We start from the raw sequence: 24,688 nt of genomic DNA on the forward strand, positions 1-24,688 counted from the left end.
CTCAAAATTACGAATGCGGAATCACGCTCGTCTTGACAGAAAGAATGATCCGAATCATCGCGCGTAAACAAACACCTGAGATTTATAAAGCTGAAGCATTTCTTATACCTAAGGAACAAGCACATATTGCTTAGCTATATTCTGCAAAAGATATATCGTAATCCGTATGTGCCTTAGTAATACAGTTGTTGGGGTCAGACTGTGTCCATGTCATTACTGCTTGGAATTCCGGGCTACCTCACGCAAGCTACCGCATTGAAAATACTGTCGCAGCTTGACCAATGCAGCTAACCCGTACTGTTACACTTGTACGAATATAAGATATTCAAGAGCCAGGGAGCTCACATTATTAAACAACATTTGTTAACTTGTTGTAAGATAATTAAAATGGAGTTAATCAATGAAGAATACCAAATACTCACCGACCGAAAAGGGGATCACCCTCTGGAGCTTATCCCCGGAAATCGAGCCGTCACTATTCAACAAACGCGTCGGATCGAACTTATCCGGGTCGTTCCATATTGCTGGATTGTTGTGCACTGCCCACAGGTTGGCCACCACAGTCGCGTCTTGCGGAATGAAGTGTTCGCCTATGACGACGTCTTGACATGCTCTGCAAGGAGAAACTTGGCAGTAAGCAAGCGTTATCACGTGTTTTTTTATATTGCCTTTATTTTTCCAGTGCAACAAAATTGAGAAAAAAAATTACCAAAGACTTAAAGCTTTAGAAGGGTTGCTTCAGTCCGCGAGATTCCCAGTATAAGCAAATACATGGCAGAGAGACGAAAACGCTGTCAACGATCTAAGTTATAACATGATATGTACATACAATATTAAATTCGAACGAATAGCAATTGAAAGAGTAAACATTCATATATATGGCATTCAAATGTTTGCACACCTGAAAACAGTATTACACGATCTAAAATTTGTAGACTACTTGCAATAAATGACATATTCTAGAAGTCCCTCGTGAACAACTTACACAAAACGCTTAAATATATCGCTTAAGTTCTTCCAAGTGTTGGAGTAAATATATTACTTTCATTCTTTTCTTGTGTATTTAGGATAGTCGGCATCACAAATTACAAAGTTGAGAGGAAGCACTTTGTTGTTAATTAAATACCCGGAAGAGTTCGCTAAGACATAGTGCAAACACACTTGGGCATATGCATATGCATATGCCCAAGCGTAAGCATATGCATGTTGTTTACGCTGCGTCTTTGCCGATAAAACCTCCGATATGCACATGTATATTTCTGGTTCCTTATTGTTCATTGTCTCTTAGGGAAATTGCTGATGCAGAGTAGCCGACAGCACGTAGAGGTGACACTATGACTTACTTATGCAATTGAAATGACGCATGTCATGTTGTCCGGCAGGAGCTTGTGGCCCATGTCATAATGTTATCACTACCTGTCTGTTTGATAAATGCGTAATAGCCTATAAACTGCTAGTAGTAATATTTTGGAGCACCATTCTAAATGATTTGTGCGTACACACAAGGGGCCGCTAAACTTGGCTACGAGAGACTAAGATGCTGTCGCAACACATCGCGATGTAACACATGGCGTGGGCTTATTTTTCTAGATGGTTTGAAAGGACGCGTTGATTGATGCATTTGCTACCTTGTGGAAATTCGGCTGGCGCTACTACAGTAGTCTTGAGCCCCGTAAGGGCGCTGTTACCGGAGGGAGCTCGTACAGGCTATGGTCTAGAACATGTGGTTGGTGACGGCGTATGTTTCAGTTGGACCTGGAAGCTCAAAGGCTTCGAAACAATAGTGCCACGGGTTGGTACATACATTTTAACCTGACAGAAAATGTCCACTTAGGAGCTATTTTTAATTTGCACTCATTTGCGTTTGTAAAGTGTGGCAATGAATTCAAACAGCTTGCTTTCTTATGACCTTCTCATTAGCTCTCACTTTAAGTTTAGTGATATAACGGTCCAAGATTCAAACAACGATATAAATGTCCATATTATGGTGATTGGTAAAGTAAAAGAAATGGTGTGAGTAAATACGAGGCACAGGGCACTGCTTATCCAAGCAGGATGAAAAAGACTGCGCTTCCATTCAGCCGGCACACGCTATACCAGAGTTAAACAAACAATTTAAAGCAGAAATGAAAGGGACAAACAAAGTGGTCTGCAATCGCTGCACGTTTCTTAAATTTGAGATTCGTTGCAGTCAGTTCACGTTAATTTCAAATGACTGACCGAGAGTGATTAAGCAAGTCCACGACAGTACGTTATTCATACGCTCCAACTCCATCAATGCAACACTTAGAGTCCAAGCTGAGATGGGAAATAAGACTACACCATTAGAACGAAGACAGCATTATTTCAATCACTTGTTATTGCCAAGAGTCTAAGGCTACCACTTGATCACGCGTTTCGCAAAAGAACTGAGGATCACATATTCGGTTAAGGGTAAAATAGGACGAAGAGTAATGCTTGAAATACAAAATTAGATTTCATCGATTTCTACAGCTCTGGTTCCCTTACAGCTACGTAAGTTACTGCAACGACTGCACCCCCTTCTCAACCGCTTTGGTGTGCGATGGCTACTGCATGATCACAGTGATTACGATGGTTGCATCATCATGACAGCGACATGATAAGGACAGAGGTGACACATGCATGACCATGATAGTCATGGCGGCTTAACATTTTGCTAGCTGGCATCTAAGACAGCGAAGAATGGCCTCCTGGAGAAGAACGCTGAGAAAAGCAGCACTGAAATCCACCCTCCAATCGACCGCTGCCTCATAAAACTGTGTCGCAGTCCGAGTCTACATCGCGCTCGCTGTAGTCCCCGCACAAATTAAGAAGCCGGGTAGTTGCGCGGAAGTTCAGTATTTAGGAAGCAGCGCTCCCAGGTACACATTACCGCCGCGGTATGTGATCAATACCTACACTCTAAGAAAAAAAAAGATAGTAAAAAGTGAGTCACAGCAACTTGACTCTCTTTTTTCTTCCGAAGACTCATTTTTGCGCGGGTAGAGTCACAAAACAAGAGCCAACATTTGTGTATGGGTCGTTTGACTCTCAATATCACGCGAAGAGTCGTCGTCGAAGATCGCGACTCCTCCGATATTCGAAGTGAGTCTGGCGAGACAAAGATTAAAATGCAGGAGAAGAAATATGAGATAACGTCTTCTCTTTCAGGCAGGCCCTCGGGTTCCTGTCCTGGTTGTAATGCGATGTATCCTTCTTTCGTCCTTGTCATGTTCTGCAATTACATCGAATTCTAAATATCGATTTTCCTTGACCATGTTGGTTAATATCTCTTACGCTTAAGCGATAGCTGGTTTACTATGCTAAGGAAGACCCGCATTTGTCACACTGGATTCTGACCATAAGTAAATCAAAAAGCATTCGCTACTAAAGAGAGACAACAAGATAACAAGTTCAGTAGGCGCCCTCAACAGTGTCGATTGTAAATGCAATTCCGCTACGTAAAATAAATTTGGAGAATTGAGGTTCCAAAATCAAGATCTTGTTATGAGGCGCACGGTAATGGAAAACTGCAAATTTATTTTCAGCAGCTTGGGTTATTTAACGTGCACGGAATGCACAGTATACGCGCGTTTTCGCATTCTGCCCCCATTGGAATGCGACTGCAGAGATTGTGATTGGACCCGTGACCTCGAGCTCAGCAGCGCAGCACCAAAGCCACTGGGCTACCGCAGTGCGTTGCGTTCCGCGACCACAAACAAACATTAGCGTGCGCAGCACTGCTTTTGAGCCCCCCTAGAAATATAAGAACAAATATGCAGCACTGCCCCCCTAATGCTGCATGTACCACTGCACGAACAACAGCACGAACCAAGGTTTGTAGTTTCATCGCCTGAATAAACTGCAGTAAACATTAACTTACTCCTTAAATTATCAAGCATAGCGCCACGCGCGCACGTGCAAACATGAACAGATCTCACTCAATGAACGCGAACACTCGCTGTCACAGCGTCTGCGTGATGAAGGGCACAAACAGAGCGCACTGAACGCTTCTGCTGCCTCGTCCTTCGAAGCGTCTCCGAAACTTGAAATGGCGCAATCCAAGCGCCCCCCAGCTATGTACCCATCGGAAATTAACTCCAAGACAGAGCGAGAGTGGCGCCAGTCAGGGCTAGAGCAACGCCCAGAGGAGAAGCGTGCTAAACCAGCGCCTCCTTTCCCTGGCCTGCGCGCGTTTTATCACGTGACCACCTTTAGATACTTGGGGCACCCATCCAGTCACTATTCATCTCGGCTCACCCTCGTACACTTCCTTTAACGCGCACAGCCAACGGCGCTGGATGGGATCTTATCGCACTTGACTTTGTGTCCATATAATTGCTACTGCAAAATTTGCTATAAATAGAAAATTTTACTAAGGGCCAACCACGCTACTTCTCCATGTCGTGACAGAGCGGTGAACGATATTTCTAGAAGATGTGTTGCTAAATCTCCGCCAAATGACTACGCTCGCATTTGGTGACAGCGGCACACAGTCGCAAGAACTTGTGAAGGAAATACCGGAGTTCTGACAACTTCAGGTGCACTAGATCATTCAGTAACATGGGCGGCTTTGTAGTTCTACCTTACATCACTGCAAACTGCACTCGAGAGAAATGAAGGGCAGCCGCACCGTTATAGCTGAGCAAATTAAGGACAATTACGCCGCGTATTCACACTTCGAGCACGCTCCGAGAGCCCAACGATAGATATTTCAAACGCAACCACACTCGGACGAGCAAATTTTGCTTCTGCGAAGTGAACGTAGCGGGTATTTCGAGACGCATGTTAAATTCATGACTGTTTCATTCCGTGAACATTACTTACGTGACGCAAAATTATCAGCGAGCAAAACAGTTTTTATTTCAACGCAAGGCAAGGAAACCGAAACTAGGGGTTTGCGCAGTTGTGCGCGTACAAAATTATCCAAAGCCGAAGCCGTCTATAGCATGACGCCATTTTGCAGTGGCGTTTCATCATGCGCGAGCTCCATGTGCGCGAGTAGGTTGTTGTTGAGTGGTTCTGAAGGCGCTGCGTTAGGCGCGACTGTAACGAGGCTTTGCGGCAAGTTACGGTGGCAAGTTCTTTCGGTGTTGTGTGATTGCGACGAGGGGGACCGCCGCCAGCAGCAGCGGGTCGCCGATTTCGTCTTTGCCGACATCCAGCAAGTGCAGCTCGCCGGACCGGCACAAGCGCCCGAAGTGCTGCGGTTTGCACTGCATCTTTCATTGTAATATGGGAGATCGCAACGGACAGATACGACTAGACGCATACGAAAGACTACCAGCGGGAAGTGACCTGTGCCATATTTCTCTTAACGTCTCAGGTAAGCATATCAGCTTTTGTTCCGGGTTTACAAACGGCGCGTACTCGGCCCTTCCGGTATGGCTACATTTTGCGCCACGTTTATCTTGGCAGTTCACAGACGTTTCTTAGGTATGCGTGTGCGTATGTATGCGAAAATACTACAGGCAGACGGAAGCCTCAAGAGAGCACCTGAAACTATTGCAAAGCTGTACTGCCAGGAGAAACACCGTTCTTAACGACTCTAGTGACGAGTGGCCTGTCGCATCGAAAAATCCGTAGAATATCAAGTACTGCGTAACCTGAAGTGTAGATACAATACTCGCACCAGTGTGACTTTCGCTGGCGAAGACAGGTAGTCGAAAAAACAGCTTGTGTGTTCTGAAGAGTTGCTAGCGCTTTAGGTATATTACCGCGAACAATAAAAGCGCTGCAACGCTATCTGGCAGTGTCAGGCGTTGTGGCAGCACAGATGTTTTCAGAGCGGTAAAGCGGTTGCATGCACAAGCGGACACGGCTCTTTAAAAGCGCTGAAAGAGAACAAATTTTATGTGCATTTGGCTGTAAGTAGAAAACATATTAGCTCACACTCTAAGCCTATATATAGTGTACTATTTTTTACGTAATCTTTATTTTCACGGTTGTAAATATTTAAAAGTATGAATTTGCTGCAACGTTAATATAGTAAATCCTACTAGGCTTACAAAACCTGGGTGTGTTATGTGGTGAACTTGTAATGTTCCTACTAGATTTTCTATATTGAGTCCGGTGTTTTATGAAAGAAAGGGTCCTTTTATTTGTAGTTTTATGCTAGGGCGTATATTTGCCAAGCAGAAATGAGTTGATTGAAGTTTATCCTGTCATGGCTATTGTAATGTGCATAAAACAATTTTAAGTATGTACAGCTGTCGTTGGCTTAGTCGCTGCAGCATATTTTGTAAACGTAGAAGGCTATTTATTATTTTACTGCTTCCATGCAGAACTACCTTTTTCTTGTACCAAGGAACGCTGACAGCATTGAATGAAATGAAGTGTCGTGTATTTTTCTACTAACCTAATAAAGGAAATTTCGTCCGCCGCGTATCAGAGATTAGTTTACCTTCTTGTACTAAACAATGCGTTATGTTCTCGGCTACTGCTGTTGCCCTGTGTATTTTATAATTTTGAAATGTATTTTATTTTATGTATTCAAGAAATGGCAACAACCATAAGTCACCATCTCATCCAGCACTTTATGGGTGAGACAAATCGTAGTAGGCACTTTCGCACATCTCATTAGCATATGATGCTATATGTTGTAATTTTTGTGTCCACTTTCCTGTCTTTATGCATTTTAGTATTGTTGTGCAAAGGGTAATAGTTTTACATTTAGACAGAGTAATCACCCAAAGAGGGGACATGGCTGGAGGAGACAACACACACAAGCCTCCTTTGTCCGTATCTCTATGTTGCGCAGTTACTCTGTCGTTATCTATCAACAAGCCCAAGTTCCTCATCAGCTACATTTACTAATGATCCGTTATTACAATTTCATTGACATAACATTGAAAGTACAGAGGTACACAGGAAGACAGCGACTTCAAACGATGAAGAACCGTTGAACAAGGATCGCTGGAGCCAATGTTTCGACAAAGAGAAGGTGGTGGTGGTGGAAAGCATTTATTAAGAAAGAGAGGTGTGGACTCGCGCAGGAGCCCTACATACTAGGTGGAGTCCCTAGTCCAGGACCCCATTGGTAGAAGCCGCCAGCCTGGCCCTCTTGGCCAAGGCATTTTGGGTCTGAAGGTCTGAGCAACCAAGCAGGGCCGTCGCCCAGTCCTCTCGGGTAGGGTTAGGGGGGGGGGGTGAGAGCCGAATTTCGCTAGCAGGCCCACACCATGTGATAAGTGTCAGCCACTTCGCCACAGTGTTGGCACCTGCCAGTGATCGCAGGATCAAAATGTTTCATTACTGCCGGGCACAGCATTGTGTTGGTGTATAAGCGAAATTGAACGCATTCGTTCGCTTTCCCCAGTCCCTTAGCTGGGGCTGGGTAGCGGCGATGGCTATCTTTACAATAGGTAGAACTATCTTTGAAAGTTACGAGAATTCCGTCGTCTTGTTCTAGGACCTCAGGGGCCAAAGGGGACGCCCGATAAGAATGCTCGGGCTGCCGCATCAGCAGCTTCATTCCCTTGAAGGCCCTGATGGCCAGGAGTCCAAACTATAGAGCGGGGGGGGGGGTGGGATCAACATTCTTCCTATAGTTTCTCAGTATTCGCTCGGCCAATAGGGTGGCCCAACCAGCCTCGTAATTACGGCACGCGCCACGCGAATCCGTAATGATATATTTACAATTACAGTCCGAGGCAGCTAGGGCGATCGCTACCTCCTCTGCTTGTCTTGCACCTGGTGCACGAAAAGTGAGCCCATCCACCTGTGTTCCCTGATGTATGACTACTGCTGTATACCATCCCCCGTGGCTTGGCCCAGCGACATCTACATAGTAAACTCCATCTTTCTTGCCATAGTGACGCTTCAAAGCTTCCGCCCTAGCTTTGCGGCGTCCAATATGGTGTTCTCTATCCATCTTGGTTGGAAGAGGTCGAACTCGGATGGTGCGTCTCCATAGTTCTGGCACTCTGACTCTTTCTTTTATGTGAAAATCGTGTTGGATGTGTAGTCGAGCCAGCAATAGTTGGCCCGATCGTGTTTGGGCTAACCTTGTGTATTGATTTGCTAGATGAGCTTCTTTGAGCTCCTGGAAGGTGTTGACCATTCCAAGATCGAGAAGTCGTCCGTTGGAAGTGGGTACCGGGAGATCAAGATCCCTTTTCATCATTTTGCGCAGGATAACCTCTACCCTGTCTTCACCGTGATTCCGCAAGTGGGGGTAGGGTACTGAATACAGGATGCGGCTAGTTACGAAGGCATGAGCTAGCCGCACCGCATCCTTGCTTCGTAACCCTCCTCTCTTATTGGAGACCCGGCGGACCATTCAACCCACCTGGTCTCCAATCTTCCGGAGCTTTTCAAGTGTTGTGTCGACCTTTCGCTGGTGGTGTACGAAGAGTCCCAGAGTTCTAATGTCCTTAGACTCATGGATGGGGCCACTGCTGAGGGATAAGTGGATGTTTGTATTATCCTTAGGGGAGCCCTAAAGTGAACAAATTCTGACTTTGCTGGTGCACATTGGAGGCCGCAGTGCTCCGCGTAGCGATCCACTACCCGTGCTGCTGCTTGCAGGCTCTCCTCCATGTGCCCTAAGTTGGCTTCGGTGGCCCAGATCGCGATATCATCAGCCTACAGTGCATGCCGTATGCCTTCAATATCATTCAACTGTGCCGGAAGGTGTAGCATAGCTAAATTGAAGAGCAGTGGGGACAACACCGCGCCTTGTGGCGTACCCCACGTGCCCATTTAAATAGGGTCCATGTTCGGTGTCTTGAATACGGATCAGTGCAGCCCGATCTGTCAAGAAATCTTTTATGCAATTGCAAGTGTTGCCGCCGCAGTATGTCTGACTGAGGTGACTCAGTATGACGCTGGGTTCAACGTTATCGAAAGCACCCTTCAAGTCCAAGGCTAAGGTAACCTTGTCATGAGGGTGCTCGACAGGCTGTATTACATCTCTGTTCAGTTGGAGCAGGATGTCCTGCGCTGACTTGTGGGGGTGAAAGCCGAACATTCTGTGCGAGAAAGTGTTACGGTGTTCCAGATATTCTAAGAGTCTATCGCGCACCATCGTTTCCGTCAGGTTGCCCACAAACGATGGGAGCGAGGTAGGTCTAAGTTGTCTGTGTTGATTTCATTGTCTGATTTAGGAATGAATGTAACCGGCCCACAGTCCCCAGCAGCTGCGAAGCAACTGACCACGGCGGCGGTCAGACCTGCGACGCAGCAGAGGGTGCTAAGAATCCCTGGCTCCGGACAGGCCGCCATAGGAATATGAACCTGGCAATGTGTAACGCTAGAACGTTATCTAGTGAGGCGAGTCTAGCAGTGCTACTGGAGAAATTAGAGGGCAGTAAATGGGATATAATAGGGCTCAGTGAAGTTAGGACGCCAAAAGAAGCATATACAGTGCAAAAAGCGGGCACGTCCTGTGCTACCGGGGCTTAGCGGAGAGACGAGAACTAGGAGTCGGATTCCTGATTAATATGAATATAGCTGGTAACATACAGGAATTCTATATCATTAACGAGAGGGTGGCCGGTCTTGTTGTGAAACTTAATAAAAGGTACGAAATGAAGGTTGTGCAGGTCTACGCCCCTACATCCAGTCATGATGACCAGGAAGACGAAAGCTTCTATGAAGATGTGGAATCGGCGATGGGTAGAGTGAAAACAAAATACACTATACTAATGGGCGACTTTAATGCCAAGGTAGGCAAGAAGCAGGCCGGAGACAAGGCAGTGGGGGAATATGGCATAGGCACTAGGAATAGCAGGGGATAGTTATTAGTAGACTTTGCGGAACAGAGTAATATGCGGATAATGAATACCTTCTTTCGCAAGCGTGATAGCCGACAGTGGACGTGGAGGAGCCTGAACGGCGAGACTAGAATTGAAATGGACTTTATACTTTGCGCTAACCCTGGCATCATACAAGATGTGGAGGTGCTCGGAAAGGTGCGCTGCAGTGACCACAGTATGGTAAGAAATCGAGTTACCCTAGACTTGAGGAGGGAAAGGAAAAAACTGGTACATAAGAAGCCGATAAATGAGTTAGTGGTAAGAGGGAAAATAGAGGAATTCAAGATCAAGCTACAGAACATGTATTCGGCTTTAACTTAGGAAGAGGACCTTAGTGTTGAAGCAATGAACGACAATTTTATGGGCATCATTAAGGAGAGTGCAATGCAAGTCGGTGGTAACTCCGTTAGGCAGGATACCAGTAGACTATCGCAGGAGACGAAAGAGCTGATCAAGAAACGCCAATGTATGAAAGCCTCTAACCCTACAGCTAGAATAGAACTGGCAGAACTTTCGAAGTTAATCAACAAGCGTAAGACAGCAGACATAAGGAAGTATAATATGGAAAGAATTGAACAGATAGTTGAATTGAGATAGTTCAAGTGGCCGAGGAGTTCTGTAGAGATTTATACAGTACCAGTGACACCCACGACGATAATGGAAGAGAAAATAGTCTGGAGGAATTCGAAATCCCACAGGTAACGCCGGAAGAAGTAAAGAAAGCCTTGGGATATATGCAAAGGGGGAAGGCAGCTGGGGAGGATCAGGCAACAGCAGATTTGTTGAGGGAAGGTGGACAGATTGTTCTAGAGAAACTGGCCACCCTGTATACGCAATGCCTCATGACCTCGAGCGTACCGGAATCTTGGAAGAACGCTAACATAATCCTAATCCATAAGAAAGGGGACGCCAAAGACTTGAAAAATTATAGACCGATCAGCTTACTATCAGTTGCCTACAAAATATTTACTAAGGTAATCGCAAATAGAATCAGGAACACCTTAGACTTCTGTCAAGCAAAGGACCAGGCAGGATTTCTTAAAGGCTACTCAACAATAGACCATATTCACACTATCAATCAGGTGATAGAGAAATGTGCGGAATATCACCAACCCTTATATCTAGCTTTCATTGATTACGAGAAAGCGTTTGATTCTGTCGAAACCTCATCAGTCATGGAGGCATTACGGAACCAGGGTGTAGACGAGCCATATGTAAAAATACTGAAAGGTATCTATAGCGGCTCCACAGCCACTGTATTCCTCCATAAAGAAAGCAACAAAATCCCAATAAAGAAAGGCGTCAGGCAGGGAGATACGATCTCTCCAATGCTATACACAGCGTGTTTACAGGAGGTATTCAGAGACCTGGATTGGGAAGAGTTGGGGATAAATGTTAATGGAGAATACCTTAGTAACTTGCGATTCGCTGGTGATATTGCCTTGCTTAGTACCTCAGGGGACCAATTGCAATGCATGCTCACTGACCTGGAGAGGCAAAGCAGAAGAGTGGGTCTAAAAATTAATCTGCTGAAAACTAAAGTAATGTTTAACAGTCTCGGAAGAGAACAGCAATTTACAATAGGTATCGAGGCACTAGAAGTAGCAAGGGAATATATCTACTTAGGGCAGGTAGTGACGGTGGATCCGGATCACGAGACGGAAATAATCAGAAGAATAACAATAGGCTGGGGTGCGTTTGGCAGGCATTCTCAGATCATGAACAGTAGGTTGCCGTTATCCCTCAAGAGAAAAGTGTATAACAGCTGTGTCTTACCAGTACTCACCTACGGGGCAGAAACCTGGAGGCTTACGAAAAGGGTTCTACTCAAATTGAGGACGACACAACGAGCTATGGAAAGAAGAATGATAGGTGTAACGTTAAGGGATAAGAAAAGAGCAGATTGGGTGAGGGAACAAACACGAGTTAATGACATCTTAGTTGAAATCAAGAAAAAGAAATGGGCATGGGCAGGACATGTAATGAGGAGGGAAGATAACCGATGGTCATTAAGGGTTACGGACTGGGTCCCAAGAGAAGGGAAGCGTAGCAGGGGACGGCAGAAAGTTAGGTGGGCGGATGAGATTAAGAAGTTTTCAGGGAGAACATGGCCACAATTAGTACATGACCGGGGTTGTTGGAGAAGTATGGGAGAGGCCTTTGCCCTGCAGTGGGCGTAACCAGGCTGATGATAATGATGATGATGATGTTGATGTAACCAGTGCAGTCTTCCAATGTAAGGGAACCGATTTTCCCCTTTCTAAATTACGTTAATGTATTCGAGCAATGCTTCATATGCCTGGTGAGGGAGGTTGCCCAGCAGTGTGACTGTGAGCTTGTCCCATGCCCCTGCGCATCTTGGCGAGAGCCGCCTTGAGATCGTTGAATTGGAACGGCTGGTCCAACTCCGGATTATCTTTGCCTGCATAAAGATATTCCATGCCTTTGAGGTCCTGTTTCTGGCACAAATACTTGTCCCGTAATGTTTCGGCCAGGTGTGTTGAGGTGCCTTTGAAGTTGGGGAGTGCACCTTGTAAATGTCTTTGTCTTTCTCCTCTTGATTGTGAGGGGTCAATCAGATGGCGTAAAAATCTCCATGTGTTCTTACCAGACATTTGTGTAGCTGCTGTGTTGCACCGGTCCACCCAGTTAGTGTCAGCCAGGTGAGAGGCATATTCCGCGGCCTTTTGGGTGAGCTCTACAATTCGTCTTTTGAGGGCACGGTTGTGTTTTGTCAATGCCAGCGTTTGGCAAGACTGCGGCGGGCTTCCCAGAGGTGGAGTAGATTGTTACCCACAGCTTCGCAGTCCTCCGTTGTCTGGATGTGCTTATCGTGTTGTTTGAGGGTTGAGGCGAGTGTTCGTGCCCATGCTTCATATCCATGTTCAAAGAGATCGGTAGCTGGTAAGGACTTACGGAATGCCTGCCAGTTTGGGAGTCGGGCGTGAGTAAGTGGCCGCTTTAGAGGTCGTACATGTATTAATGCTTTAATGATACAATGTTCACTGCCGAGAGTGTCCTCCATGTTGTGTCATTCGATGTTTTGTACGTGTTTGGAAATCGTCAGTTCAGGGCACGTGTCCCTGGTGACGGAATTCCCCATACGCGTAGGGTGTGCAGGGTCGGTTTTCAGAGTGATGCCTAGCGTTGAGATAAGCTCCGATAGCTTACGCCCACGTGCTTCCTCCTTTTGTTAACCCCATAGTTGACTGGGAGCATTGAAATCGCCCACAATCAGCAATGGGTCTCGACCCGCTATCTTAAGCGCCCGACTAAATATGTTAGAGAAATTAACGTTTGAGTTTGGGCGGACAATAGGTATTAAGAATGTGCACTGATGAGTCAGAGCGCCGCAGGGGAAACACAGTGACCATTGTGTACGAGTAGGCCAGATTAATGTCTAGATCCACTTCCTATGCCGTGTACGATTTGTGTACAAGAATACAGGTGGATGGGACTTTCTGAAATGTGTTGTAGCCCGACATTTTGGCAGATGCACCAGGTTCTTGCAGAGCTACAACGGCTGCTAGGAATTCAAGAGTTTCGAGGTAGAGGCTGAAGTGTGCTCTTTTATGCCGATCACGGAATCCTCTACAATTCCACTGTACTAATGATAAAGGTTCCCGTTTTGGTTTGCGAGGTGACCGAATAATCCCCTGAGCCATGTTGCTGACTCGAGGCTGGTTGGTTGAACCCGCCCACTGCCGCAACTGCTCCGGCACTTTGCAAAGCTGCTACGGGGGAATCATCATTTTCATCGTCGTCAACAGAACGAGACATTTTTGATGGGCGGCTCACCTCCTTGACAGGTCCTGCGCGCCTAAACAACCTTGGACTGGCCTGGATCCAGGCCTTGATGTTTTCAGTTACTTGTACCGTCACCTGTTGAGCTACAGTGGCTGCACTTTGTTGCAACCGAGCTTGAATGCTCTCCGCAATCAGACCGGGAAGCTGGGCCATTTGTTCGGCCATGGTTTGCTCAAGCGCCGTTATGCGGCTTTCCATGTTAGCGATTACAGGGGAGCGTGACATCGGAGAAAAGCTCGAGCACACAGATGCCGAGTCGTCCCCCTCATCCATTGTTCCTAGAAAAAGCGGCTCTGCCCTAGCCTTTTCCAGTGCATTGAGTTTAGCTGCCAGCTGGGCGTTCTGACTTCTGAGAATTTCTAATTCTTTTCTCATTTCCAGTACCATGGGGGTGGGGGAGGGTTGAGAGGAAGTAGAGGCAAGCCCCGCCCAGTTACTCACCTAGATTGCAGTAGGGTTGTTGCCAAGCGGTGGAAAATCCTCTGCCTTGAAGGCTGGCGGCTTGTCACTGGTTCCAGACTTCACACGTTGGTTCTGAGAAGGTTGCTTTCGGTTGCCTTGCCCGGACTTGCCCGTCTTCTTGTTGGTCGGGGTTAGGTGGGCCTGCTGGGTGACGTGTCCCTTCTTGCCCGTCTTCAGTGGTTGACCCAGTTGTTGCTGGGTAGGTTGTCCAGGTCGCTGTAGCTTCCGAAACTTGCTTACACAATCTGTGGAGCCAGTGAGGTGGGCCCCTCCGCATATCACGCATGTCGGGGTGCACTCGTGTTCTGCCAGGCCTTGGTCCGAAGTTCCAACGTGTTGGCCGCAGTAGCCACACCGTCCTACGGCTGGGTTGGGGCAATTGTCCACGCGGTGCCCCATCGTGCCCCATTTGTAGCAGGCGGGGATCGTCGTTTTGTACTGCCTGACCGGGGTACACTCGCAGTTGTAGTGAATGTAACGCGGTAACCGCTGGCCCGCGAAGGTCACCACCGCCACATTGGATGCACCAAGTTTCCGTATGAAGGCAATATCGCCCTCTCGCCATTCAAGCTTAGCCTTTAGGGATTCGGAGGTTTCGTCAGCCCGTACACTGACCACACCTCGGCACACTTCACCATTTAGTTTCACATGGCCCCGAAACGGGAAGGAGCGTTCACCCACTTTCAAGTCAGATTCCTTGGCAAGCTTGTCCGCTGCTTGCACCACTTGTGCTCCACAGACGATGAGATTTTGGTCCCAGACCGGCCAGACGTTGAGAGCAGCTCCTGCCACCCCACCCACATAGTGGGCCACTGCCGCTCCCACTTCTCCATGCCGAAAGGCCATCTTGAGGTCCAGGGTCATACGCGCCTTCAATAGCACGATGAGATCCTCCGAATTGATTTTTGGCGTCTCCTTCGGGCGCCAGGTGGTTGCCGTCTCCTTGTTCAGCGGCAGCTGCAACGCGAGCATTGCCGGGCTTGCCGGGGTGGCTGGGATTCCTAGCTGCCGTGTTTGACGTGGGCGACGCAGCTGCGGCCTCGCCCTTTGTAGCCGTCTTGTTCTGCTTGCGTCTCCGACAGAGATTAACCATCATGGAAAGACACTCATCTTCTGTGGGTAGCAGGTCCTCGTCTTGCCCACGAGTCTCAATTTCTGCCCAAGCCATGGTGGTAGGGTCGAATCCAGCCGTCTTGGTTGTCGCCATCGGCCGGTAAGTCCCGGGGAAACCCCGGCGCCGGCGGAGTCAAAGCTAACCCTCTTGAGGGGTAGCTATCCGTGGCGTGGCGAAGTTAACAAATTGTCGTAGAATGTCCACATTTTGGCCCACCTGTACGAGACGGTTGTCGACAGGTTCCTCGTGATGTTGGGGATCCAGTAGTATCAAATTCAGGAGGGTCACATCCGAAGCTCGACGGATCCTGTCAAAAGTTGACAGAGCCGATGTGTCGCGCGGCCGAAGCCGAGACGCCGTGCAGAAAACCTCCCAAGAGAAGGACATTTTTCTTCTAAAAACATTGGCTCCAGTGAATTTTCTTGTTCTATCACTATTTACGGTTGAAAGAAAGCATTATGGCTCTTGATGAAGTACTATGCATTATGGAATAAAAATTAGCAGGGTGAAATATCAGGAATGTCAAAATTCTTGTATATTCCAGTGCTAGAGCGAAAGCCAGGAAAACAAGATGTAGAGAACCACATTGTCATTTTTCACTGCCCCGTTTGGGCAGGTTCATTCCGAGCTTGCACTTTGTTGCATTCACGACCACTCAGCAATGAAAGACGTAACTTCGAAGCAGTTAGGCTCCCTGCTGTCTGTGCAGGGATGCTCAAGTCCAGGTATTTTTTCGTAGCCGCCAAGAGGCTACGTGTATTAGACGAAGCGCGATGCAAATTTTGAAACTACAACAGACCACCTGTACAATTTTTTTATTGCTTAACACAAAAACTACTTTGATAAAGCCTTACCAATTTAAAACCATACAATGTACTCTTATACATGGTATTTGGCATAAATTTACAAGGGCTGCCGCAATGGTACGTAGGCCGATAAACATACACGAAAACTGACTTCTGTTCCAAGTTAATCCTCCTCTCTCTGCACTGCTGCATAATGTGTCTTTGTGAAACCAGTTCTTGCAATCAGCACAAATGCTAAACACGTGGATTACATAAATTTGCAGCTTTTGCTGTAGGTCACTTGTGTGAAAATAACGTTAATAAGCCATTTTGTCCATTTTTATTCAGCCATGATAAACTGAGCAGTGGCTAATAAGCAGTGAAGTTTTTGGTGTAAGGCCTCTCTTCATTGTCGTTGAAAATTTGGCCCTCTTAATGAAGGAACCAAATTTTTGGCGAGCCATTTTATGATGCATGCTTTGGTGTGTTACACAAAATTTGAGATAGTGTTTACGCCAGTAAAATTCTTTTTGCTTTAAGCATTGCGTAGAATTGAGATTTGTTCTATAGTGAAGTGCCCCCAGTTTTCTAAAACAAATTCCAAGTGATCGTGTGCCAGGTTGGAACAGCTGGCTTGGCCTACTCGCTGGCCTACTAGCTACTAGCTGGCACGGCCTACTAGTAGCTGGCCTACTTTCACAAATAGGGAGGGTCATGTACGCTTGACTTTAGATACTATTATTGATCCACAAAAGACAGAATGAAGGATTCCATCCTCTAGGCAGCTCTTCACATTCATTTACACTTTTGCACATTTATATACCTTGAGTCTGCTGACTTGTGTCTGTTTTCATCATCTGCTATATGCAGACGGTAAACTTCAAATTTGCCCTATGGTGGAGAATATTTTGGTGCTTATATAATGGATCTGTGTTTTTCAGGTTGCCTCGAAATTTTACCCAAGTCATGCCGCACACTCGTGCTAGGCCTCTTGCGAATGACGTATAACCAGGCTCAACGCATCAGTGTCGAGTGAGTGTGGAGATGAAGGCAACCTGCTGTGCAACCAGCGCGCAACAATCGGTGACCCCTCTATGTGTTCCACCTATTTCACAGCTGTACCTCAGCTACCATCTATCCAAACAGCATCAGCAGCTGTGGTTACTTATCGAACCAAGGATGAATGTTGGGGTGGAGTGATTTGAAAAGACATTCTATTTGTCTCTTCAAATTCTTCGCAAATATTTCTGTTGCTATAATTCATATGTGTCTTTAATACCTAGTTGTTAATAGTTCCTTTCTCTTAGAATTCTCACCATCAACTCCTGCTATTATAATGTATACCTGTCTTTATGCCCCGTTTCTTGTAGTTCTTTAGTACTTGTGAATTTAATTAATAGTTTCTTAATTCTTGTTGTATATAAGGCTAAAATGCAAACTTACAGCATTTTTTCTTCCTTTGACAATCTATAGCACTGCAATGTGTTCAAGAAATGTAACATAACACGGGCTCTGGTGCAGGATAAATTTAAGAGCAGTATAGAGTACTTATTTCAAGCACTCGTTATTTTTTAAAAACACGAGGATATAGGAGCACAAGAAAGAAAATATTAAACTAGAGAAACATGGGTTCCCCTCATAAGTCTTGTAATAATGTGACTTCCTTTCACTGCAAAGATACCAGTAATACTCACAAGGTTTGAGGCATGAAGGCTATGGTACCCTTGGCATTTCTCAGTGCTTATTTGCCACACTGACGAATGTCAAAGGCAGCATAGGGTTCATGCACACATTGGTTGTATTACACCCTTTGAGTATTGCATTTCTCAAACACACAGGCTTACAGCAGTGCTTTAAATAGCAGATGTATTTCCTAATTTTCAGAATTTGTTAGTGCAAGAATAACGCTACAGATCATGTAAAAATAATTTTACAGACTATATGTCCCTGGATGCATGCTTCTTCTGATGACGTAGAACTGCCATGTGGTGGGGGGATGAATGTCTTTATTTCAAATTTAAATATTGGCTTCCAGGTCTGGGTTAGTCTCCTACACTGAGTATTCTAGGTCAGAGCCCAGTTACTAGAGGAAAGTGAATTAAACTAGCAATTATAAACATCAAAAGATCTTGTTCGGGACACTAACGTGACAATCAGCAAGGTTCTTTGTGCATTAATTTCCAAATTTGCAAGATTATATATTGACTGGTTTCATTAAGGCGAGAAGAAATATTTGTTTATTCTCACGCTAGAGTTGGCTGCCCCCATTCGCATACAATCCCTTCACAGGCTAAAAATTCAGTGTATTAATAGGCTGCTTTTTGGTCTTGCGCACTCATTGTTAAGGAATGCAAATGGTGACATACAACAGAATGCAGAAAAATGACTAAGGAATGCAAGCACGGCATGAGGCTTCTTAGGCAGATGCGTGCGTGTGCTATATATAGAACTTCCTATGGTATGCCTCAAGGCATTTTCTAACCCTTTCGTAGAAACACTGACGCCCACTTATTAAGGGGAAATGCTCCTCGAAAGAACATTTTTTTAATTATTTGTACTAGAGATTTGAATATACTGCCATTCATAGGGAGTTTTATTTAGATTTGAATTGTTATTGGTTTTTGTGTAGCTGGTGTTTTTTAGTTATGTCCTACATAGTGACAAAATATTTTTATGGGCACTTTCTTGTGTATAAAAGTTTCGCAAATAATTTCATGCTGTATCGTATTTAGCTAGTTGTATACCGCAAAGTGGCGATACCTATCCAAACAGCTTGTACAATTGCTGGAACAATGCAGAAAATATTAGGCCGCTTTAAATAATTTTTTTACAGATTGGAACTTCAATTAGATATCAGTATTATGCATATCTTGAAGAGTATGTATGCCAAATTTTCGTTTGTATAGGACAATTTTAAGTGCACAAGGTTATTATCATGCTATTGTGAGAGAAAAATTATTGAAGTATTCTCAATAATTTTTTAACGGTACGTGAGAAGTATGCAAGATTAGTAAGCATGCCTGCCTGCCTGCCTACTAATCTTTCATACTTGTAGTAACTTTACATGCTGTTTGAATTGATATCACCACTTTGCGGTCTACAGGGAGCTGAGTTAGCTGCAGCACACTGCTTTTTGTGAAAATTTAATATACAAGAAAGTTCCCGCAAATATCACTATGTATTTTGCCGTTGTGTAGGACATAACTCAAGAAGCAGTTAAACAAGAACTAATGGAATATATAAAATCTACATGAGGAACTCTAGAATTGGATCTTTTTTTAAACCCCTAGTGCAAGTAAAAAAATATTTCGAGTAATATTCAATTAGCAAAACGTCCCTCTTGCTACAGTGACCTACAACATAGCGACACAAAGTTACAGGCAAGTCCTCTTGTCGAAGCGACTCTGGGCTGTCGTCCCAGGGGCTTCTGTTAAAGACTGTGAATTTTCCTGCGTTTGCCAGAAGTGCAATACTAAATGTTTGTGAATGTGCAATTCGTATTGGCAAACTAACAGAAAAAAAGACAGTTTTGTGAAATGTAGACCTAACTGTAACTTTGTTCGACATTTACATTTTGATTCCATATATTTATTTTCTGTTTTGTACTGAGTGTTTCAGCGGTGACTGCCGCTAATTATTCAACATAACTGCTTCATGACAGTGCGACAGTTTTCACTAACAGAAATTTATAGCAGTGGCAGGCATTAGAATTACAGTACTCAATAACGTCTACTTTGTAACAACTCAGACTAGCACCAGTTCTGAGATACACATACCTAAAAAGTAATGACCAAGTAGATTTCTCTTCCACATAGAATTGTCCCATAAGGCCTACAGAAGGGTTTTTGACAAAGTAATATCTGAAAGAGCAGAGCATGTTCCACCAAGTATGGTGACAAATATTTCAGAGCTGCCAGTCTACAAATTCCTACAAACTAACAATATCTTCAGCCCTGACTAGCTTCAATAATGCGATGTCGGCATTTTGCTGAAATTAATGAAGCTTCAATTATTGTGATCTTGTTTAAGAAGACATTTGCAATTATCACGCAGTTCTGATCTATGTCACTTTTGTAAATATTTTTCAATTATTTTTTCAGGCTACATTTTTTGGCAATAATGATATTTATTGCAGAAAGAGCTGATACATGTCATTTAATAAAAAAGGTGCTGGTCATTGTGGATTTTCTACCTTCAGCATTTGTTCGGTTCCACAGCTGTTTCGTGAAATCTGAAATGATGTACCCATCTCTTTGTTACAGATAAACAGGGAAATCTGCCAGTATGTTTTGTTTAAAATTGTGCTGATCAACCCAATAGCTAGGCTATTTGGTAGTTTTAAATTACAGCGATAATACTACAGGACCATAAACTCAGATTGAGGCTGACTAACAGCTGTGCCCAGCTACATCCACACAGCTGTGCCATACAAGCTGCCTGTGTTCTGAAGAGCCAAATGCCCCAGAGAGAAAGCTACAGTAACTCATTGTTCATCTTTACAAGCAGATTATGCGCCAGATGTAATTTATGCTCAGTCAATACATAAATCAGTCATGTGAAGTGTCTCACTTTAGGTTCCAAATTAGAAATTCTTGTAATCTTGCTTGTTGTTATTTTGTTTCCTTTGAGAGCATGAGTGACTTGGTTGCCTTGGCACATATTATCAAAACTGTTTCTTCCTCACTGGGAATCACAAAATTCCATTTACACATAAAATTCTGAGTTACTGATATGGTAGGCGTCGAGCTTAATTCTCTTATCTTTCATATGTTTATCTACCAAGGTTTTTTATCGTTCATTGAAACATATCCATGCAATGCACAGTAGGAACCCAAATTATAAATATCTGTTCTTGCTTTCTACCCTGCTCTGGTGTTTTCGTAACCTAGCATGGTGCCATGGCCTGTCTGCACCTGCAGAAAAGTAGTGAAGTGGCTAAAGTTAAATGTCAACAACATAATGAAGATACAAAGCAAAACTATAAGTTTGCAATCGTCCCCCATAACCAGAGTTTCGCTTAGAATTTGAAAAAAAGAATTGACATCCTGCTATGGTGTGAGAGTTGCTTTGGGCACCAAGTGAACTGCGTAGCACCTGTGCTAGAGCAGAACTGATAGTTGGGTGAGTTGGTACGAAGTTGGTACTGTGTCTTTGTCAATTGTGCGCGTCCTTAAATAATCTACTATGAACCTGTACTAGAGTATACAACAAAGCAGAAAATCACTCCAGATTGGAATGGCAGCAGTAAGTTAAGCAGAGATGTTTTATTTCACGCACCATAAATGTGGCTTATCATCTGCTCCTGTTTTGTTTGTAGGAACGCATACATTGGGAAGACAGTTTTTTGTGCTAATCTTAACTTAGCGGGACAGCAGAGAAAGGCAGAAATCAAGAACAGGTATTCACACTTGGTTTCCCACAGTGTATATGTGCCAAGCCGTAGGGAGGCTTTACGTAACACAGTCATGGTTTCCAAGGTAAAAATTGGAATAAGGACAATCACAAGAACATTGAATGAGTGATTTGTAAATGTGGCACCCTATGTAACTTATTTATGTATGTGCTGAGGGTAGATTACAGCCAGTGCATAATCTGCTCTTACAGAATGACTTGTGATGTGTAAAAGAAGCCTTCCTCACACCTTCATCTTTGTTTCTTTTGTATCTTGGTGCACCATGTGTATTGTTGCAGCTGCGTGCATGCAGCTGGTTATAGTTTGTTTATGTGTTCTGCTTCTTCCCTTGTCCTAGTCATGCATGTGCTATCTTTGCCGTAACAAAATACAGCTACCAGTGCCACATATTTTGTCAGCGTGTTTGCATTATGGCAAGTTTTGTATTAGTGGTTATTGCAATCTGTGAAATTGTCAGTGTCAGCTTTTATACTTCATCTTGGAAAAGTATGTTCGTCAACATAAATAAACGATTGGTATGAATGTTGCTGTATTTATTTTTGTAATATTGCTGATTATGAAGTTCTTATACGCTGTTGCATGTTGTATGGCAGAAGAAAATTGATGTACAACTTTTTAATGTGGTATTTTTCAGATCAATTTTCAATTCACACTAACACGCACAAGCTGTGTGGGAGAAGTGCGAACAAGCGTACCATAAAGTAAGACGGCTGTTTTTACTGTTACATTGGATTATCAATTGCCAACCAGTTGTTTTCAGCAAGTATAGTATAACACATAGATTATGTAACCTAAGTTGGAATATTGTTTTTATTGACTTCATTACCTGGGTCTCCTTTGTACACAACTACAGCCTTGCTTATTTAGGTGTAGCTTACTTGCTTATGATGTTAAATCGTAAATTCCAAATAAAAACACGTCTTGGAAAACAGTGAAATAGGTTTAATTTATAAATCTTTTGACATATAATAAGAGTATTGTGCAATGGTGAATTGAAGTTCTACATGAGTTACATAATATTTTGGGTCTCATTATGGTTGTGAGTGGCATTGCAGTGTCATGAATGTGCACCTGCAGGCTACATATTTGATGCTTACTTAAGACTGTTTTGGTTGGTTGGCTGTTGATTCCAGTTTAATAGTAACGAGAACTGTCTTGCTTTCATGGTGATTCTGTGCTGACTGATAGATTTGAATTTTCCAGAAGACAATAACAAAGGGTGATGAAATATTAACTTTTTCTTGCTAACCTGCCATGTCCTTTTTGGCAAGTTTGCTATGGATTCTTTCGTATATGTTGTCTTTTCACAGTAGTCATCTTGAGAACTAGCCATAGCCATGTCTACTTACAGCAACAGTTGGCGACACATTTTGAAAAGCGGCCCGACACTGCTATCCGAGAGTCAAACGACTTACATGGATTAGTCATTTTACTCTATTTGCTAGAGTCCTGCACCACGCACTAAGGGCAAATTGACACACACTGCTGGAGTCATCAGACTCATCAAGAATAGTTACCCGAATCCTTCAGCAGTGGTCATGTGAACCTTTATCTTGAGTCGACTGACTCATGTAGAATACCTAACGGACTCCCTCAGCACTAGTCGTGTAACCCTTTTGAGAGGGTTAGGAGACTGCCACAACAGAGTGTGCATGACTATTCTGTGTTGAGTCACGTAACAACCTTGTATAAAGCACAGATAGTCTCGGAACTCTCTGGCAAAAGAGAGTTCGGATGTCTCCCCCAAAGTTTGTCGTATACGTGGCGAGTCCAGACTCTCCGAAAAGAGTAAGAGATGCTCTTTTTTTTCTTAGTGTGTAGTGGTGGTCGGAGTGAGCGAAACTATCTTTTTATTTGCCGCATACTGTGCGTGAGCGCAAAATACAGGAACGGAAGAAGCATGTCGATGACAAGACCCCAGCAGAAATGATGAAAAGACGGTCTGAGGACACAAAGTTCGGAGCACTTGTGGTTTTTGGTATATCTATTCCTTTTAGTTCAATGCCGTGTCTATCATCTAAGGTACCCAGCCCAGTATCGGCTACACGGAACGACACATTTCGAAAATTTATTTCGAACCATGGTGACCATGGTGCTTATGTAGACCTATGCTGGGAAGGATGAATGACCGCTGCAGCAAAGGTACGCCAGAATCTAAGTAGACATGTGTGGCCTGAGCCAAAATAAGTCCACGACATAGCACCATATATATATATATATATACATATATTGGCCTATCAACACGATCGTCAATTCGGTTTATGCTTTGAGAATTGATTGATTGTCTATCGCAGGCACGAAATATGCGCTGTGATACTGTTTTCTGTCAAACAAAGCTGCCTTGATAATTTTCAAGCCAACCCAGGCATTCACCGCCCGTAGTTCATATTTGACAGTGTCGACACTTCTTTAGCATGGAACATCCGTGGGGCAATAATATAAACGCGTTTTCTGTTTGACAGGGAGACCATAATGTCATGGTTGAGCAATTTCTGCTTTTCCCCTTCAGCCAATACACTCTAAAAACAAGGGAGGGTATAGCAGGAGTGAAGCGGCCGATTTACTCTTCAAAGCGCTGTTTTACTATCGCAAAATGTCCAATGGGATGAAATGCATTGTTCATTCCGTCACCAACGAGAGAATGAAATGCCCTTTTCACTCTGCCCTTCTGAGAGGGAGTAGAATGCCCGTTCTACTCTTGCAGTAATAGAGAACAAAACATAGCGTAATCTTCTGCTTCAACTGTAGGAGGCTGGCCCCGAACATGGCAATGTATCACTTACGCACGCTGAACAAAGAAGACACTGTTTTGCTTCTAACAGGCAGCCACAGTTCAAACGAACGCGGAGCAAGCGCTCTAATTTTTCATTCGCAGTTTCTCCCGCGCGCGCGCGCTCAACATCGCGGAACAGCACAGCACCGGAGAAAGGTTATCCCTACAGCGAGCAGCAACGAAGGCCATCCAAGGGAGATCGTGTGTCAGCCATCTCGCGTCGCCGCGAAAACACGACATTCGTTCGTTATTCATTGGATATAACAACAAATCCTCCACGGTAAGTGAATTCTAACTTAGGTGCTCATTCTGCGTATATGACATGCTATCGCCAGGAAGTCGTCGCGGCGCTTAGCCGACGCGATTGACACTGGACAAGGCAAGCGCGCTGTGTCTCTCGATGTCAATCGAAAAAGCCAGTCTTCGCGATAACTGCATGTGATTTTATCAGTTGCCGCTATCCGTAAGAGCATTGAAAATCGCAAACGCTGCAAGAACCATGGTATGTTCAATAAGGCGTGAGGCGATAGGACACTTAAAATGGTTCGTTCACCAGCCCATGATCCCGAGCCTACG

The 24,688-nt window shown here is 44.5% G+C and overlaps 1 protein-coding gene across 1 annotated transcript in view; it reads right to left on the reverse strand.

The window, feature by feature from the left end:
• Nucleotides 1-24,688, reverse strand: part of LOC142571087 (cytochrome P450 2C6-like) — a 153,145-nt gene that overhangs the window by 7,821 nt on the left and 120,636 nt on the right. Inside the window, exon 9 of the mRNA XM_075679378.1 lies at nt 423-613. Within this exon, the coding sequence (XP_075535493.1) occupies nt 423-613 (191 nt within the window). The remainder of the gene's footprint in view (nt 1-422; nt 614-24,688) is intronic.

Source organism: Dermacentor variabilis, chromosome 2 (genome assembly GCF_050947875.1).
Source record: "Dermacentor variabilis isolate Ectoservices chromosome 2, ASM5094787v1, whole genome shotgun sequence".
NCBI classification, from domain to species: domain Eukaryota; kingdom Metazoa; phylum Arthropoda; class Arachnida; order Ixodida; family Ixodidae; genus Dermacentor; species Dermacentor variabilis.